Source organism: Notechis scutatus, chromosome 5 (assembly GCF_049901735.1).
Source record: "Notechis scutatus isolate UNSWTSFEM ecotype Mainland chromosome 5, rNotScu1.2, whole genome shotgun sequence".
NCBI classification, from domain to species: Eukaryota; Metazoa; Chordata; class Lepidosauria; order Squamata; family Elapidae; genus Notechis; species Notechis scutatus.
Window position 1 is genome coordinate 60,897,316 of NC_142013.1, and position 19,867 is coordinate 60,917,182.

Here is a 19,867-nt window from a genome sequence, read left to right on the forward strand (position 1 = left end):
TACTATAGCTACACAGAACAATAACCAAACTTTCCATAATTCATGTATCTCAGTATATAAATAAAAGAAGTGCAATACAAAACAAACATAGCTGGAAAAAGACTGTTTAGTGTGTATTTCATAAGTATTATTTAGTCATTTATTATAGGATTTCTTCAAAACTGCAAAACATCAAGCAATTTTTCTTCATATGGAACTTATGACTATTGCTTTATAAAAAGAAAAATAATATTGTAAAAACATATTTACTATCCCTTATCTTTTATACATCTTAAAACGTAATGAGATTCAGGAACTTGTGGATAATGGCAGAGTTATAAATGAAGCTTATTAGTTAAGAAAATATTCAGTCTGTTCTGATATTTATTTGTGGATGTAGTAAGTGCTGAAATTTACTTTCATGAAAACATGTTGATGCAATCAGCAACAGGATTCTTTATTTTGATTTAATGCTTATTATCTGAGAACTTCCATCCAAAAGACTTCAGCTTCATTGAATACATTCAAACTATTAAGGGAATATTGGTGTTTCATGAAACATAATTTAAAGATTATATACACTGTTCATACCCTACATAAATATTTCCAAATGACATAATTATAATAGAAATAAATAATATAAAAAACCATCTGCTTTAACACAAAATAAAATATTTTGTTGGTAAAAAAACAAAAGCTTTCTTCTACATCAGGGGTCCCCAACCGCCGGTCCGCGGACCGGTACCGGGCCGCGGAACAAGCCTTACCGGGCCGCTGGTTGCTGGGCGCCGCCATCTTTTTTTGGTAAAAAAAGCAATTTTTCGTCAAAAAAGATGGCGGCGCCAGCTCTTCGGGTGAGCTTTTCCGGGTAGAAAGCCATTTCTACCTGAAAAAGCTCACCAGAAGCACTAGCGCCGCATTTTTTTGACGAAAAAATCACTTCCGGTGATGTCACCGGAAGTGATTTTCGTCAAAAAAGATGGCGGCGCCCAGCTGACGCCGAACCGGGCCGCGGCGCCCAGCTGACGCCAGAACCGGGCAGCGGCGTCGAAAAGGTTGGGGATCCCTGTTCTACATCACCAATACTATTTGACAAATGTTAGCAGAATCGAATTCTGCAGGATAATAGGTAAAACATGCAGTGTGTGTAATTTATTGCTACAACTGAATTATATTAATGAATTTGTTTAAAAATTGAAAAATAAACAGTCCCTGATTTATTTAGAAGTTGTATTTAGAAGCAGGATGTATGGCAATTACTCCATATTCTTCAAGATAGCTAGTCTGAAGACAGTAACCCAGTAGGCAGTTGGTTCAAATTAAATATTGTCTTATGGCAAAATGTAGGCCTGGCTCTGGAGATTCTGCATTTGAGAGATGGAAGGAGGTCCCACCACTTTTCCTATGTGCTCTCTCTTGCACTTCTTGTCTTGCTCTCATCATTGCCTTTCTCCAAGGCAAGCAAACTTGAAAGATCTGTACACTGTGTGCCTTAAGCAGAATGAAACAGTACTGGGAAAAAGAAGGCAGAAGATGAGGATTTCTATTCAGTATGCCCAGTGGTGGGATTCAATTTTTTTTACTACCGGTTCTCTGGGTGTGGCTTGGTGGGCGTGGCAGGGGAAGGAAAATCTCCAGTCAGAGGTGATATTTTCTGGTTCTCAGAACTACTCAAAATTTCCGCTACCGGTTCTCCAGAACTGATCAGAACCTGCTGAGTACCACCTCTGAGTATGCCCCACATCTACTCTTTGAAACCACTGTCCTCAGTCAGGTAAAATGACTAACATTCTATGGGTGGTTTAGAAGATCTGCTGTTAAATCCTCAGCTTTTATTTCATTGTTATAAAATGGATGTACATATCAAAAGAGCAGAGGACATGTAAGTTGGTTGCAAAGTGAAAGATCATAGCTTTCATTTAATTTTTTCCTCAGCATTTCTGTGTATTTGCTTTAAAGTCCATTTAAAGTGTGCTGCAGCTGCTGAAAAAGCCAAAGCAGTTCTAGGCTGCATTAACAGAGGCAGTGGTGGGATTCAGCCGGTTCAGGCAAACCGGTGGTTAAAATTCTGGCTGGCCCCTGCCCCGCCCTACCCACCCCGCCCAGTCACTCCACATCCTATCTGCTCGCCCACATAGCTGCTGCTGTTCTCCATCTGGCTCCCTAGCTTGCCTCGACCACACGGTCTCTGAGGAAGAAAGAAAAAGAGAGAGAAATTTGAGAGAAAGAGAGAGGGAGAAAGAAAGACACACACAAAATACCTGTTTAAAAGAAAATAGAAACATGGCTCTTTGAGTGTTTAAGGTTGCAGATCCCTGGGTTAGGCAAACATCATAGTCATTAAGTGAACCTTGTGGTCATTAAGTGAACACTGTGGTTGTTAAACAAGTCCATTTTCCCCAATGGGCATTTTTAACTGGAAACCAGAAGGAATTGTTGGAAACTGGCAAAAAACAGAAAACCTCAGTCACATAACTGTGTGATGTTGTAACTGGTCATGTGTGTGTGTGTGTGTGTGTGTGTGTGTGTGTGTGTGTGTGTGGCTGTCAAAACTCCCAAAACAAACGTGGCTTGTCTACAGACACTAACAGGGTTGCTGCCTTTAGGCCGTCATCCGTGATCTGGTTAGCCCGAAGATAGTTGTCTACTTGGGAGACGTATGAACTCCACTGTTCCGGGTAAGTAATGTTGAACTCATTGAGGCTTCCCACTATAGCCATTTTGAGAAGGGCCTTGTAGTGCCTGTCCTACTGCGGGTGGAGCTGGGTTGTACTTAGGAGTCCTGGGGACGGATCCCTCAGGTGCGTTTGTGCCTCCAGTGTGTCTTACTGGCAGGCAGGGTGGGGAGCATGGTCCCACCAGGATTTTTTACCTGGTCTGACAACCAGTAATTTCAGCATGTCTTCAGTGTGTCTTACTGGTGGTGTGTGTGTGTGAGGACTAATCCTGCCAGGGCTTCGTCACCCAGCCTATCACCCAGTGACTTCAGTCTCTTGGTTAGCAGCAGCTCTCTCCCCTGCAGCATCCCATCTTTGTCGCCACTATTGTGTAGTGGGCTTTAGTAGGCAAGAACCAGACCAGCATAGCTGCAACAGCATTTATTGACTCAAAACTGGAACTGAGGAACTGCAGGCAGAAGCCTGTGATTTATACTCCAGGCCCACAGGGCCTTAACCAGTCATAGAACTAGAACAAGCCTGCCCAAATATAAATGTTCTAAATTTTCCTCCAAAACAGTTGCAGCTAACAGTTAGGGTCATCTAAAGGTTAGTTTCACTTTAACAGTTAACACAACTATATACATTCAATACATAACAAAGACATTTACACAAAACTCTAGGTGATAACATAGCAAATCATGCAACCCCCCTCTCCTTTCCTGTATACTTGGCTGGACATTTTTATAGAGGTTGCTTAGTGTATGCTGAATTAGAGTGAGCTTCAATGACTTTTCATTCATTTATCAATCACTGATATTGTTTTCTGAGAAAACATTTTGAAATAATAAAGAAAAATCTTTGAGCCGTATTTTGTAAAGGGTATTATATTATACAATCTAACAACTCAGTAAATCTTGTTTTGGAAATGACTTTACTGATTTTGTCTAGGTAAATTAATATAAGAGCTACAGCATGGATTTAGGAAAGTGCTGAATGCATTCATAATCCATTTCAGAAAATTTAAATTCAGAGTAAAAGTAAACTTCCTTATGTTTACATGTGCAAATCATGACAGGAGACCAGTCTCCATTGCATCTTATTACCAGGGATGGGAATCTACCTGGTCGGACTGGTTCTATAGAACCGGTTATGATTCTGCCCAGTTCGGAGAACTGGCAAATCATGCCACTGGCTGGCCCTGCCACACCCACTCACTCCTTACCTGGCATGCGCGCCATCCAACTTGCCTGGGTTGGGTAAGTTGCTATTTTTCCATTTTTTCCCCTGTTCTGCTGTGCCGGGAGATTTAGATTAGCTAGAAAGCAGGAAATTGTTGGATTTCTTGCTTTCCAGCTAATCTAAAAGCAGAACTGAACCCTCCTTAGGACTGAAGTTTCTATTTTTCAGAGCAGACTCAGGTAGTAGATTGCAGAATGGTAGATCTCTGAGTAAATCTGTGATTCTGTGAGCAACTCAATCTGCCTGTCTGCTTTGCCTGATTTTGGGTAAAAGTTACTCTTTTTTAAAGAAAAAAATTAATATTTACATAAATATTTACAATATTTATATACAAGCCACGCCTACCCAGTCAAATGACCACCAAGCCACATCCACAAATTAGGCCATGCCCACAGAACCAGTTGTTAAGAAATTTGAATCCCACCCCTGCTTATTACAATTTAAAATTACACTACTGTAGTATCAGTCTTATGCAAACCATACTCCTCAGAGTCTGTGTTTCCCCATGCTGGATCTCAGCATTAATACACCTTCTACAGAATCTCCAGGACAATCAATCATTCTTTGCCAAAGAAGGCGCTCTTCTCCTTGAGAATCCATCCAGTCAACTTCTTTGCCATTGCTTATACCTGGAATATTGCAAAGCACGTTGGTCAGCTGATATTTGTTTTTTACATCAGAGGTTCATAACACATGATACTCCAGATTCACCAGAAATACAGCAACTCTTATCAAACTGTCATCTTCATTTCTACCATTGGTACAGTGTAAAATTTACAGTTTCATTTAAAATGAGCAATGAGCAATTTAGACTGGAACAAAAGCAACACAATTTAAAGATTTAATATCTTAATATTATGTTACAAACTGGAAGTTGTTGCCCTTAAAAAATAATTCCCAGACAATTCTTACAAGAATAGTGGAATGGAGAATGAAATTCCTTGAAAAATAAATCGAAAAGCCTATTTGACTCTGCCATCTTATTTTTGTATTAATTATAGGACAAGAACTCAGCAATCCTTTTTATTAGGAATTCTAATCAGATTTATTTGCTTCTTGTATTATTTTACTATTTATTTATTCTTTTTAGCTTTGCCTTTGAGGCAAGTATCAGAATGGGTTATCATAAATATTTTTAATTCAAAGACAGACAACTTTTTCTGGGTCAGCAAATGAGTGGGGATTTATTGATATATTTATCATTAGATTTCTATCCTGTCTTTCATTCACAATCTCAAGGTAACATATATTATAGCTTTCACTTATTTTCCTCCACAGCAGAGTTGGGCTGAGAATAAGTGAGTGGTCCAAATTCAACCTCCATGACCAAGCAGGGTCTAAAATCTGAGTCTTCTCCCTCCTAATCCAGCACCTTAAGCATGGAGGAGTGCATTTAAATTCCCAAAAACCCTGTATTTCCATTTCCCACATTTTTTCAATATATTTTCAAGAAGATGTGGAAAGATGAGCCAAAGGCTGCAAGAAAAAGAGCTAAACAAGTACTGATATCCATTTCTAAATATATTCTAAATATTTCAATTTTACTTCCTTTCAATTCCATTCTATCAAAGGGTAGATCTATCCACACCTACCACTTCCAATACTCAAACGAACACCACCCAGGAAAATGTTGCTGGTGAGAGGCTCCTTGTCCCAAACAGTGAGTTCTACACAGACATTGTATATATCTCTAGGGTTCAAGCCACTAAAACTGAATATATGATTCCAGTGGGGATTCACACTCTTTTTTATTACATGGGTTTTATGCTTTGAAGATTTGTTGTCAGGAAGCAAGTATCTAAGAGAGAAAAGGAAGGGAAAAAAATAAGAATATGGAGGTTTGTTATGAATGTCATAATTATAATTGAGAAGATACTAATTAAAGTATGAATCCAACCCATTTTTAAAATGTGGCCACTGGCACATCACTCAACAGCTATGTGTAATCTACAGTCCTTTCCTCAAAGGAATAAACCACAAAAAAGATTTATAATAAGAGTTGGCCACTGCAAGATTCATTGAGCCCTTTTTATTTGAAAATTTTTAACTTTCTTAAAACAAAACTCTGACATGGAACAATATTGTGATTTATAAATAATACATAGATAAGATAAGAAGAACTTTGTTGTCATTGTACAAGTACAACAAAACTGTGGATGCACCCCAGCAACTGTTCGCTATACAATAAAGCCAGAGCACTTAAAGATAAAGATAAGAAAAGTAGAGTACCCGCGTCTCCATTTGCAATTAGAGAGTATAATATCGACGAATATACACAAAATATACATCCAAAACTGACTATGAAGCTTTGCCGAGTGTAATACACAAGAGATGAATTGTGCTGTAATACCGTGTTTCTCCAACAATACAGCCCCCCCAATAGGAAGACCGAGCATGTTTTCTAGGCATAAAATGAAATTAAGCCCCTCCCCCCAAATTTAGGCCTAGTTTAAAACATGCGAAATTGTGTGGGGAAGGCGGGGGGAACTTGCCATTAGGAGTGCTCCGCGGGCAGCTACGCCTCACCATCAGCTCCCCCACCCGAGAGCGTCTGAAACGCTTCCATGGTTCCCGCCACTGCTGCCGCTGTTATTGGAGACGGCGCTGGCGAGAGAGGGACAGCTGCAGCTCGGCCTGGGTGCTTGGGATGCAGGAACGGGTTGCGCACCAGGACTTTTGCAAACTTGCAGAGCTCAAGGCTGGAGCACCAAGGGTAGCAGCAGCAGAGACGCTCGCTCGGCTCTTCTCACGCCCACCCAGCCGCTCGGGATTAAACCAAAATGCAGCGTGCGGTGCTACCAGGTACCTCAAAATCTTTTTTTCCTGTTGTTACAGGGACGGGGGAAAAGCGGGAGCGACTCAGACGCTGTTGTTGAAGACAGCGCTGGTGTGCGGGGGGGGGGGGGAGAAATTAATTCATCCCCGAAAAGACGTCCTAGCTGTTTTTTCGGGCCTCAAAAAAAAATAAGGCCCAGCCTTATTTTGTGAGAAATATTTGTTATTATACATCTGAATGGGGTATTGCGATTTCACATCTTTTCACATCTTAATACGGTAGTGACTTTGTATTTATTTGCGGTTTGGATGGCCCAGGGAAAGAAACTATTTGTTAGTCTAGTGGTGTGGGATTTTATTGACCTAAAGCGCCGTCCAGATGACAGCAGGTCAAAAAGATAATTGCCAGGGTGTGAGGGGTCTTCTATGATGGCCTTGATTCTGCTTTTGCAGCGGGACCTGGCTAAGTCTTCCAGGGAGAGCAGAGGGCATCCAATGATCTTTTGAGCTGTGTTTATCACCCTCTGTACAGTTTTCCTGTCCTCAGCTGAGGAGCCTGCATACCACACACCCAGACAGAGTGCTCTCCACAGAGGCTTTATAGAAAGCCAGCAACAGCTTCTTATCCAGATTATTTTTTCCTGAGAACCCGCAGGAAGGGCAGCCACTGCTGAGCCTTCTTCACTATGGCCTTAGTATTAGGGGACCAGGAGATATCAGCTGAAAGATGGATGCCAAGGAATCTGATCGTAGGGACAGTTTCCACTCATTCTCTGTTGATGATGAGTGGGACGTGGTCCTGTCCATGTTTCCTGAAGTCCATAATCAGTTCTTTGGTTTTATGGACATTCAGTGACAGATTGTTCTGTGAACACCAGACAGACAGGTTCTCTACTTCTGCCCTATATGCCGTTTCATCCTCTCTGGAGATGAGACCAATCACAGTTGTGTCATCCACAAACTTTATGATGGTGTTTGTTGCGTGGCTTGGTGAGTAGTCAAAGGTGTACAAGGCATATAGCAGGGGGCTCAAGACACAACCCTGGGGAGAACCAGTACTGAGTGTAATAGTGGAAAGGTGGGGGCCAAGTCTAACAGACTGGTCTTTTTGTCAAAAAGTTCTTAATCCAGGAGCACGTGGGGGTGGGGACCTGCAGATTATACAGTTTGGTTACTAGTATATCTGGGATTCCTATTGGGGGGGCTGTATTGTTGGAAAAACACGGTATTACAGCACAATCCATCTCTTGTGCATTACACTCGGCAAAGCTTCATAGTCAGTTTTGGATGTATATTTTGTGTATATTCGTCGATATTATACTCTCTAATTGCAAATGGAGACGCGGGTACTCTACTTTTCTTATCTTTATCTTTAAGTGCTCTGGCTTTATTGTATAGCGAACAGTTGCTGGGGTGCATCCACAGTTTTGTTGTACTTGTACAATGACAACAAAGTTCTTCTTATCTTATCTATGTATTATTTATAAATCACAATATTGTTCCATGTCAGAGTTTTGTTTTAAGAAAGTTAAAAATTTTCAAATAAAAAGGGCTCAATGAATCTCCAAAAGAACTCTCAGAACTGACTGATGCCTTGCCTTATGTGTCCAAAAAGCTGACAGACACAGAGTGAAAATGGGCGGTCTGGGAGAAAGAAGCATTTGCAGTACGATTGGCTTTGTTGACTTGGAGATATTTCCTAGAAGGGGTGAAGGAGCTGTTTGAGGTGTGGACTGATCACAAGAACCTCAAGGCTCTAAAGACACCTCGGAAGCTATCACCTAAATAAGTCTGCTGGGCTCAATATTTCAAGCAGTTCAACTTCAGCATGAAATATATCCCCGGAGGGAAAAACATATTGGCGGATGCCCTGTCAAGGAAACCCCAATTTGACAGTCGCCGAGAGGAAGTAGTGCAGACTATGATATCAGAAGCTCAATCGGCAAGCCAAGTAACCACTTGAGGCTAAGCCAACTGCAACCCCAGATGCCTGGAAGGCAAACTGACAACTGAGTTGAAAACAGCCCTACTGACCAATCCCTGGGTTCTGGAGCATCAAACTGAATTGACAATGAATGAGGGACTGGCTTGGAAAGGGACTAAACTTTATGTACCCGTAAATCTAAGACAAATGGTACTAAAGCGTAGCCACGACTCGCAGTTGGGGGGACACTTCGGTTTCTTAAAAACCCTACATTTAATCAGAAGATAGTTCTGGTGGCCAAAAATGAAACCTGACGTCAAGGACTATGTGAAAAGCTGCTCAATTTGTGCCATGATGAAACACAGAACTGAGAAACCCCCTGGCCTCCTCCAACAAGTAGCTGAATCAACACAGCCGTGGGAAGAAATCGCAATGGACTTTATCGTAGAATTACCTGATAGTGGAGGCACTACAATCATTTGGACTGTTATTGACTTATTCTCTAAGCAGGTCCACTTTACAGTCTGTAAAAGACTTCCATCTGCAAAAAAATGCTTGCAAAACTGTTTGTGAAGCATATCTATAGGCTACACAGAGTACCTTGTAGAATAATCTCAGACAGAGGGGTATAGTTTACTGCTAAGTTCTGGAGGGAGTTTTAAGGTCTATTGGGTCATTACAAAGGATATCAAAAAGCAGGCGGACAAACATAGATCCCTCCAACCACTGTTTACAGTAGGAGACAAAGTATATTTGTCAACAAAATATCTTAGATTGAAACTTCCTAGTAAAAAGTTGGGGCCTAAATTCTTAGGTCCATTTCCGATATCAAAAATAATCAATCCAGTCACAGTCCAATTCAGTCTTCCCCGGTTATTGGGAAAAATACATCCAGTGTTTCATAGTAGTTTATTAAAACCAGCTTATCAATGATAAGACCAATACCAACCGCACCCCCTAAACCTTTAATCGTACAGGGTGAGACACATTATGAGATCAAGAAAATCCTCGATTCTAGATTACACCAAGGACGATTATGATTCTTGGCATTGTGGAAGGGTTACCCTGGATCGGATGCTACTTGGGTTAAAAGTTGCAATGTACATGCAGATAGGTTGATTAACAAATTCCATGAGGAATTCCCCAACAAACCGAAGGATCCTTTTGGAGGGGGGAGAGGGGGTTAAGGATATCGCATTAACTTCTGGTTGTGTTTTGTTTCTTTTTCTTATAGGAGCTGAAGTTCTCAAGGGGGGATGCCTGTCAGCTATGGAATCCTTATTAATCGCTGCCACATAGCTTGAGAAAGTGGGTGATATTAATTGAGTAGCTCTTAGTAGACAAAATATAATTCTTTTGATAGTTCAAGGTCAAAGAGTGTGGCGGAGAAAGAATTGGAATTTACTTTGGGATTGGTTCATGTGATGTGATGATGAGTAAAAAGGGGATGGTTTGTAGGTTGGGACACTGTGGGAAGTCCAGGAAACATTTAGTTTCGGAATTCCACAGATGTGCCAGGTGCTATTCTAATAAAAGTACTTTTGAGATTATGCTTGTCTTGGAGTTACTGACAGGAATGGATGTTCCCTGGAACTCTGACATTGCCTTTGTGCCACGCCCTGGGTCCTCCCCCCCTTATTTAGTATCATAATTTTGAACAGCATCAATGGTCATAATGCAAGGACTACCTGTAATCAATACAGGAATACTAAATGTCTACTACCATACATAGCCAAAGACAGAATGGAGGAAATCACCCTTTCACAAATGTATCTGAAGTGCCTCCTGATTTCACTGCCATTAAATTCTTGGCTTCCTTGATGACAATTTCCAACATGCCTCCTGATGGTGCTTGTGAGGTTGACTTCTTTTCTTTCTTTGAACTCTTCTTTCCTTTAGAAGAAGGAAAACAAGAATGGAGAAATATATGACTATATGAAGCTTCCATATTTTGCACTGTATCCTATCCTAAGGTTAAAAATCAATACAAATCAAACCATGCCTCTTAACCAAGCACAAATATCTCTGTACTAATAAGAGGCAACATTTTACACTATGCAACCTTATCTACATTATTTGTCCCTCAATGATTTCAAATAATTTTTAAAAATGCAGCTTTTCAGAAACACATATGCTCATTAAAAAATCTGTTCACTTAACATACCCCAGGCCAATACAATGAAATTTAAGTGTATACAAATGTTTTGAAGAAAAAAATAGCTTTTGTAATTTCTAATATGGACAGAAACCATGAAAAGGAGTTGTTCAAAATCTCTGCACAGACCACACAAAAGCCTGGATCTTGAGGTCTTGAGGGTTATATGACATAACATGAGCGCTAGTTCTTGCATGAGTATCTAGAATGGATTTATGCTCCAAACCAGATGCAACTTCAACATATATTTATGGCCCAAGATCAATCACAATAAAAGACCAGTATCTAATAACTATAAAAGGAAAATTTTAAATTACAAATACTGTAAATCAAAAAACAATTAGCAGCTTATAGTTAATAGCATGAAGCATTTCTAACAGCTATGGGCTATTGATGAAATTTTGCAACCTTCTTAGAGGTTTTTGAAGAATGGTTACTTAGGAGAAGGATAATGGCCTCCTGGTCACAATAGCAATTAGAGTTATTAATAGTTGGACCTATTGAGAACCCAGATTGCTGGGGCAATATGCTGACTCTGTAAACCACTTAGAGAGGGCTGTAAAGTACTGTGAAGCGGTATATAAGTAAGTGCTATTGCTATTAAACTTGAAATACAATTTTTGGTTAGGAAAGTGATGCTTTTCATTTTCTACAACATTCTGTTTATTATATTTTAACAATGGATGGATGTCATAAAAATAATAAAAAGCAAAAAAGGTCCAAAATAAATCCTATCTCACAAAGTGTTTATTTAAAAATTGGTCAACACATCCTCAGATCACTAACTTATCATTTTTTTTCTCCTTCCATTAAACCATGTCTGAAAAGTAGATTGCCTATGAATCTCAGAAACCTTCTCTCTGTTTCTCAAGCCTTTGCTGAATTTGGATGGTACAGCTGACCTACTTATCAGTTGTTCTCAAGACTCAGTCCTGAAACTTGGTCACCCTAAGATAAGCAGACACATGGGAATTTTGAGTAGAAATAATTGGCAGGCTTTTGCAGAATTTTGCATATAGTGAAAATCTCAAATTTGTTACCCAACAAGATGACATTATAAGAAAATGCTGTTTAATAGGCAGCTAATGAATTTACAGCTAGCAAATCCTGCCCTTGCTTCCAAAAGATGTGTTGAAGATGAATAATATAGAAAGATGAAATGATTTGTGGTTTCAAATTCTTTTGGAAAGTAGTAAACCAATTTGAACAGCAACAAATGCAATATTTTGCAGCACTGGATTTTTGTTCCTAAGCTCATGAATTAAAACAATTCAAGGGAAACATTGCTGGATGCATCAAAAGGATTCTTTTTTTTACCTTGAATCTCTCCCAGGGGAAGTGTTAGGTTCCTCTCAGGTGGGGTGTACCGTAAAGCAACTATTATTTCTCCTTTGTACTGCAGCCCAATTTCAGTGGCAATCTCCATCTAAAACAAGAAAGTAAAATAGAAGTAAGTCTTGTTTATTAATATTCTATTCACCTTCACTTTTAGAATATGTTGCACATTATTTTGCGGTATACATAGGCACAGCAAATTAAAAGAGAAGTATACCAATGAAAATGAGCTTCAAATGACCAAACCTCTACTTCCTACACTCTGTGAGTTTCCAGCAAGGAAGTAGGTAGGTTTTTTTTATTTCTTTAAAATTGTCATAAAATTGAGTTCAAGCCACTCACAGTAAAGTTTTCCAATAGTTCTTTTATTCTTGTGTTATTCAAACAAAGAACAAGGCAAGCGTGCAATTAAGCTTAAATATAAAGTCCCTTTATATTTGTACTTGTCTAATTTCAAAGTTATCTTACTACAATAAGCTATGCTCAACAAGGCTATTCAGATTACTATGCCCAACAAGGCTATTCAAATAATTGTGGCCAACAAGGCTACTCAAGTTGCTGTAAGTATTGCTACCCAACTAGGCATTCACAAAATACTCACATACACTCTCAACACAGGTGATCAGATGGTATTAAGAATGGGCTGGGAAGGACTTCCGGTTTGTCGGCTTCACGAGCGGCAGGGATTTGCAAAGCTGCGCGATCCCTGCTGCGCTAGCCGCTTTTGGTGCTCCGATCCGGACGGGTCCGGAGCTAGGCTGCCCTGCAGGGGCAGCTGAAGATAGGGGGGATCCGGAGAGGGGTTTGGGGGTGTTGCAGACCCCCTCCCCGGCCGGCAGAACCCCCTTTTCCCAAGACGGTGCAGCGGCGGTCCACAATGGCCGCCACAAAGAAGCTGGCAGCTGGGTAAGAATGTGCAGGAGGAAGTGGAGAAAGTTTTTGAAAAGAGAAAGTTTTTCTTGGTTCCCAGGACTCTAAGACATATTTAACAAAATTCCTGAAAATTATGACTTTCTGAATGATACCTTCTAAAAGAGAAAAAAAGCGGCAGTTTGGTGGTGCTGAAAGGAAAGTTTACTCTCCTTCCCTACGGAATTAATAAGCTGATATTAAGAAACCTATTTTTTTTAGGTAAAAACTGGATTTAAGTGATGAGTGGGAAGGGAGAGGACTAAAAAAAAAATATTCGTATGCTAAGACTTTGTTAGGAGATGCCTTAAGGATTTGAAGACTGAAATATATTGCAATAAGACTTTAAGAAACAGATTTGGACTTTCTTTTTTTCTGATTGATACTACCTCAGGAGGAGAAAGTGAGAACTCTGCCTTGGTTTGGACTGATTGATAACTTTGGGACTGTTTTATTTTTTTTGGAATATTCTGGTTGTTGTAAGAAGAAAGAAGGGGAAAAGAAAAGAAAAGATTTATAATGCCTTTTTCTGTTGAGGAACTGAGAAAAGAATATGAGCAAGCAAAAAAAAAAAAGGTAAAGATGGTGTGAAAGAAGCCTTCCTTTTTTTAGAAATGGCGCTTATTAACTATCAACAAACATTACAACAGATGAAGACAGCAGAAGAAGAAGAAGCCATTTTTAATGAATCTCAGAATTCGACCAAGAAAGAAGGAAGAGGGAAAGGAAGAGAAATAAAGGACTTAAGATTTAAAACAACATTTAAGAAAGGGAAAAATAAGGTGAAAATCAATATAATGATAGAAAACAAAAGGGAAAAGGAACACGACAGAGAAGGGAAGCCAGTAAGGCAGAGGCTAGAAGAAGGGGGGGTAGAAAGGTTTGTTGGGAGAAGAAAGGAAGGGAAAAGGTGGAGAAAAGCTACAAAGTTTTGAAACTAGACGGGAAAAAAAGAATCTTTTTTAGGGATAAAGGGTAAAGTATAATTTTTTCAAAAAAGATTTTGCAAGGTACATAAGATGATATTGTAGCATTGTATTAGAAATAGAAAACTTAAATGGTTTAAGAGTTGATAAGAGATTAAAGTGTTGAAATGTTTAATAATGATTGGTTTTAAAATTTAATAATATGAGGGTAGGCTTAGAATATTGAGTTTTAATTAAAGAGTTTAATAAGATTATGGTATTGATGTTATTATAAAATTTTTATTATAGTATTTGTTTTTTGGACAAGGCAATGGGAATGTTATAAGATGCAATATTTAGATCTATTGTTTAACTATGTATTTAATTATTTTGGATAATAATCTGTAGTTTCTTCCCCAAACCCCAAAAACTTTAACCTTAGACTGTCTACTATTGACCTCACCCCTTTCCTAAGAGGCCTGTAGGGAGCGTGCATAAGCGCACCAACGTGCCTACCGTCCCTGTCCTATTGTTTCTCTTATTCTTTTATTTTTCTTATATGTACCCATTTCATGTATTCACAACTATGTATACATTTATACTTATTATCTTGTAAACAATTGGCAAATCAAATAAATAAAATAAATAAATAAATAAATAAATAAATGTACTATTTAGATAGAACGTACCAAGCAGAATCGGATTGGGTATTGGGTGTTATTTTAAATGTTAATTTGATTAATTTAGGGGGGAGATAGAAAGGCATCATACTCTGATTAGTGATTTCAGGAGAAACTCTTTTTTTTTTTATAAGGAACGAGAAAAAGGGACAATAAAGAATGGACAAAAGATACAAATATAATGACTCAAATTAAGATGATTAATTAAGATAGAATTAAGAAGAGTGAAATGTGTGGAGAAGTTAATATAGAAGATTCAGAATGGTAAATAAAATAAGTAATGACATGTAAGATGAGCATGAATATAACCGAAGTCCATGAAGAGAGATACCTGGGGCTAAGTTACTTTCCAAAAAGATTTTTTTTATGTGTTGTGTGTTGTGTGTATATGTTTTTTTGGGGGGAGAATTAATAAAACCTTGCAGAAATATAGAATGAGAATAATGGTAACTAAGTCAGAAAGAAATAGATGAAATAATAATAATGAAATTGAATAAGAGTAAAGAGAAGTAAAGAGAAATTGGATAAGAGGTTTTTGTATGTTTATATGGAAATGGTTTAAAACAGAATTATAGTGTATAAAATAAGGTTTTATCTGACTTGTTAAATTTATAATGGAAAAAGGTTTAAGCATGTAATGGTTAATGATGATTTGTGTGTTTTTGAAAAATCAATAAAACTTGTTTAAAAAAAAAAAAGAAGAATGGGCTGGGAAGCAGACTCAGAGCGTCTCCTGCTATAACAAGAGTCCTCTCAAACTTCAGGGTCTGGTTTCATTCCAGTCTTCTCTTTATATCCAACTTGTTTATTCAAAATCCATGTGTATGGTACATCTTGTCCAGTGGTGGGATTCAGCCAGTTTGAGCTGGTTCGGGCGAATTGGTAGTGATAATTCTGATTGGCCCCGCCCTCCCCACCCACCCCCATTACTCCTCATCTTGTCTGCTTGCCCGGCATAGCTCCTGCTGCTCTCCGTCTGGCTCCCTGGCTTGTCTCGACCACATGGTCTCTGAGGGCCAGCCAGCTTGCCTGCCTTAGGCTCTCTCCATGCAGCCCAGCTGAGCTGCCCTGATCTGCCTGGCAGCCTGGGTGAGCCTGCAAGCAGCAAGGCTCAAATCCCAGCCTAGCTGCCTCCCATGTGGCCCAGAAAGCTTGCCTTCCTTCTGTGGCTGAATCCCACGCAGAGCTGTCTGCGTGGCCCAGCTAAAGCTGCTCTGATCTGCCTGGGTGAACAGCAAGGCCTGAATCTCAGCCTAGTTACCTCCCATGTTGCTCCACAGTCCCCAAGGCCCAGTGCACTTGCCTGCCTTCCCCGCTGCCTTCCCTGTGGTCCCCAAGTTTGAGAGAAGGGCCAATACAAACACCCCATTTCCTGCCTCCATTGGGCTGTCTGCGCCACGCTGGATCAGGATAGGAAATGCTGCAGCTGACCATTGGCCAATTTTCTTCCAGCGCTCGTTCAGGGAATCCTGGGAGCAGCAGCATATTGCAAGCTTTTCATGCCAAGCATCCAGGACTGGAAAATGCAGGGCTGGAGCGGAAGAGCAGCTCTTTTTAACAAGCTCCAAACTGTTGCTGCTGGTGCAAGCCTGGGTTCCCCACATGAGGACTGGAAGTCCAGTACTCCTTAACTGTCCAGTCAGCCTGTGCTGCCCTCTCGCTCCAGGCACTGACTCCATGTGCTCAATTCCCCAAAATTTTAAAGAGGTAGAGCTGCAGGGAGGCAAGATGCACTCATTTCTGTTTCCCTCTATAAGTGGCCTTGGAAAAGCCTGCTTCACAATTGCATGCCTGAAGCCAGAGCCAGGCTTGGAGCAGCAGCAATGGTTCACAGCTTGTTAAGGAGGGCTGCTCCTCCACCCCAGCCATGCATGTTCCAGTCCGGGCTGCTTGGAGTTAAAAGCATGCAATATGCTGCTGCTCCCGAGATTCCCTGAATGAGCACTGGAAAAAAAGGAGTCTGATTGTGAGGGCTCAGGGCAGGCTTTTTCACGCCTTCTGGAATGGCAGCAGCACGCTCCCATCATCCCAGAAACACTAGAAAGACTCGGCAGCTTCATATTGTGCTACTTGGCTGCCTCAGGAGTGAGAGGTAATAAAGAGACCAGGCGGCAGGCCAAAGCATCGTTAGCTTTGCTGTCCCATCTCCACTCTTGCAAAATGAAATGAAATGTCTTTTTTCTCTTGCCATGTGGACCTTTCAATCTGCAGTGGCTCCCTAAATGAGAAAGCTGTCTGCAAGACGAGGAGAGCCAAGAAAAGGCAGCAAAGGAGAGCAAAGCAAGTGAGTGAACCTTTGCTTGCCAGCTTTATATCCCCTTGTTCCTGAGGTAGCCCTCTGGAACAGCAGCAGCAACACATCTAGAGGTCACAGAAAGTAAATTTAAGAATAACAGACTGTAAAGATTATTTTGACTACAGGTTGTTTAGAAGAGAAAGAAGATAGAGAGTGAGTACTGGAAATAGGTACTGCTCTCATATATTTTGTAAACAATCAGAAAGTTGAACAGGATAAGAAAAAAGAAAGAACACTGTGACCTTGGACAATATATATGTTTTGGACTTTGGACTTTTGGCTTGCTGGATGTTACACTGAGACTTTGGTTTATTTTGTGACATAAATTTATAAACCACAGCTGGTACTATTCCACTCTTTTTTTTTCTGCTGGTGTATGATTTGGGCCTTCTTTTGTTCCAGTTCTTCAGCTTGGCTTAATTTTGGAATACTGATTACTTTTTTCTTTTTCCTTCTTCCATTATTTTTTTCATCAATTATTTGGCTAATAAGTGGATATAAGTTGACATTTTTGATTTTTTTAATTATTTTTCTCTTTTCTCTCTTGTTTTTTTCCCTCTTCTACTTAGAAGTGGATGGATTTGCACTTCTCTTTTGGATTTCTTTTTTTTTACATTAGATTTTTTTGGATTTTATACATTTCTACCCTATCTTTTTTCTGGATTTATAGTTCTCCTGTTTTTGGATCTTTTATCTCCATCTTTTTTGGATAAAATTGGATTAAGGTATAGAAGAACCTGAAGATTCTATTATTCACTTCTATTTTTCTTGGACTTTTGTGAGTGGATTATAATTAATTAGATATGAGAAAGAAAACTGGTACTGGATCATCGATTCCTACCTCCTCCTTCCTGAGCCCAGCTGGTCAATGATCCATCACAACAAGAGAAAGAAAGGGGAAAAAGAAGGTTCAATGCAAGAAATAAAGTTAATGTTCTAAGCAATACAAGACCAAGGAAAGCATACAGATGATAGAATTGGAAAGATGGAAGAAAAGATGGAAGAAAATATACAACAAATGATAACGACATATGGAGAAAAAATACAGAAGATGGAAGAAAGAGGTGATAAAACATAAGAAAGTAGGAGAAATAGATAACAGACTGACTATGGTTGAACATGAAAAAGGGAAAGATTCAATACTCTGGGAGATGGATAAGGCTGATTTCTATTTAAGATTTCAAAATATTGAGGAAGAAAAAGGAGAAAACCTTGTAGAAATTATAACAGAAATTTTGGCAGGAGCTTTGGAGATAACTAAAGAAAAAATGATGGATGGAATGGATGAAATATATCGAATATATACTAGATATGTGATGAGAAATAAATTACCTAGAGAAGTACACGTGAGATTTACCAAGAAAACAATGAGAACAGAGATACTACAGAAAGCAAGAGATGACCCATTGAAGTATAAGGGAAAGGAGTTCACAGCTCTGAAACAAAACCAAGGAAAGTGAGAGAGCTAAGAAGAGAATATTAATTCCTGACAAAGACTTTGAGAAAGAAGTGAATTACAGATGGTTGATTCCTGAAGGCTTGATGTTTATTTGGCAAGAACAAAGATATAGAATAGACTCAGTTGAGAGAGCAGAATTATTTTACAATGAATATTTTAGAGGAGCAGAAGATGAGAGAGCAAGAGAAGAGGAACTTAAAATACGAGCAGAGATGATAAAGGAAATGGAGAAGGAAAAAGGAGAGGAGAGAGGACAGGAAGAGGGAGCAGTAGGTGGCAAAATGGCAATCAAAGAACCAAGATAACAAAGAACAACAAGAGCAATAAATCCTACATATAAAGTATAAATAATGGAAGAGGAAAAGAAACTAATCTCTATAAATATAAACAGACTAAATTCAGCTATCAAAAGGAAAAAGATATTCCATAAATTAGAAAAATTAAAGATGGACACAATTTCTTCGCAAGAAGTACATATTAAAAAACAGTATGCACATTTGTTGAATTGTCCTAGAATTGGTAATTTATACACATCATTGGCACAACAAAATGAAAAAGGAGTTGTTTTATATATTAAAAATACAATCAAAGCCAAGCTAATTTATACAGATGAAGAAGGAAGAATATCGATGGTTGAAATAACAGATGCTCAAAGGTACTTTTAATTGCAATATATGGACCAAATAATAAGCAAGATGAGTTTTAAAAGAAATTACACAATAAAATAATTGAATAATAAAATAAAATAATAAAATAAAATAAAATAACATGATAAAATATGTATTCTTGGAGACTTTAATGCGATTGTAGATGCAGAACTGGACTACAGAAAATAAATAAGAAAAATAGAAGAACATTACCAAAATCGTTCCTTAAGATGGTAGAAGAGTTGAGTATTAAAGATATATAGAGAGGATTGAATGGTAAAAATAGACAATTTACATTTTATTCAAACAGACCCCTATCATGGTTAAGAATAGATATGATTTTGATGTCAAAAGACTTAATTTCTAACATACACGAAGTAACTATTGATATAAGCACTTGGGCTGACCACAACCCAATAAGGGTTAAATGGAAGGGACAGAGGAAAAGATCAAGATGGACTCTGAACAATTTGATTTTGAAAGAAAAAGAATTCATTAATAATATAGAAAAAGAATTGGCTTTCTTCTTTAAAGAAAATAAACCAGAGGCAACCTCATTACAAAATGTATGGGACACTATGAAGGCATATACTAGAGGTGTGATTATAACCTATACAAGAAGAAGGAACACTAAAAAGAGACAAATGCAACAGACACTAGAAGAAGACTATAAGAAACTGGAGAAGGAGCTACAACGATACCCACAACACAAAAACATTAAAAGCCAAATGGATATAATTAAACATAAAATAGGATTAATGGAAAAAGAAGAATTGGTGCAAAAGATTAGAGGAGCTAAACAGAACTTTTTTGAAAATGCAAACAAGCCAGGTAGATGGCTAGCATATAAATTGAAAAGAGAAAAAGAATGAAAAAGAATACCACAACTAACAGATGAAAATGG

General features: G+C 38.9%; 1 protein-coding gene across 13 annotated transcripts in view; it reads right to left on the reverse strand.

Moving 5' to 3' along the window:
• Nucleotides 1-1,054: 1,054 nt before the first annotated feature.
• SYTL5 (synaptotagmin like 5) overlaps nucleotides 1,055-19,867 on the reverse strand; it is a 226,331-nt gene continuing 207,518 nt past the window's right edge. For 11 of the 13 annotated variants that reach the window (XM_087966844.1, XM_087966840.1, XM_087966846.1 and 8 more), the window contains 5 exons: nucleotides 12,050-12,158; nucleotides 10,335-10,470; nucleotides 5,471-5,676; nucleotides 4,362-4,507; nucleotides 1,792-2,167 (listed from right to left, as the gene is read on the reverse strand). In XM_087966844.1, coding sequence (XP_087822970.1) covers nucleotides 4,365-4,507; nucleotides 5,471-5,676; nucleotides 10,335-10,470; nucleotides 12,050-12,158 — 594 coding nt within the window. In that variant the 3' untranslated portion in view covers nucleotides 1,792-2,167; nucleotides 4,362-4,364. Of the gene's footprint in view, nucleotides 1,492-1,791; nucleotides 2,168-4,361; nucleotides 4,508-5,470; nucleotides 5,677-8,715; nucleotides 9,119-10,334; nucleotides 10,471-12,049; nucleotides 12,159-19,867 lie in introns of those variants that run through there. The other 2 variants (XM_087966843.1, XM_087966852.1) reach the window with 2 other exon arrangements.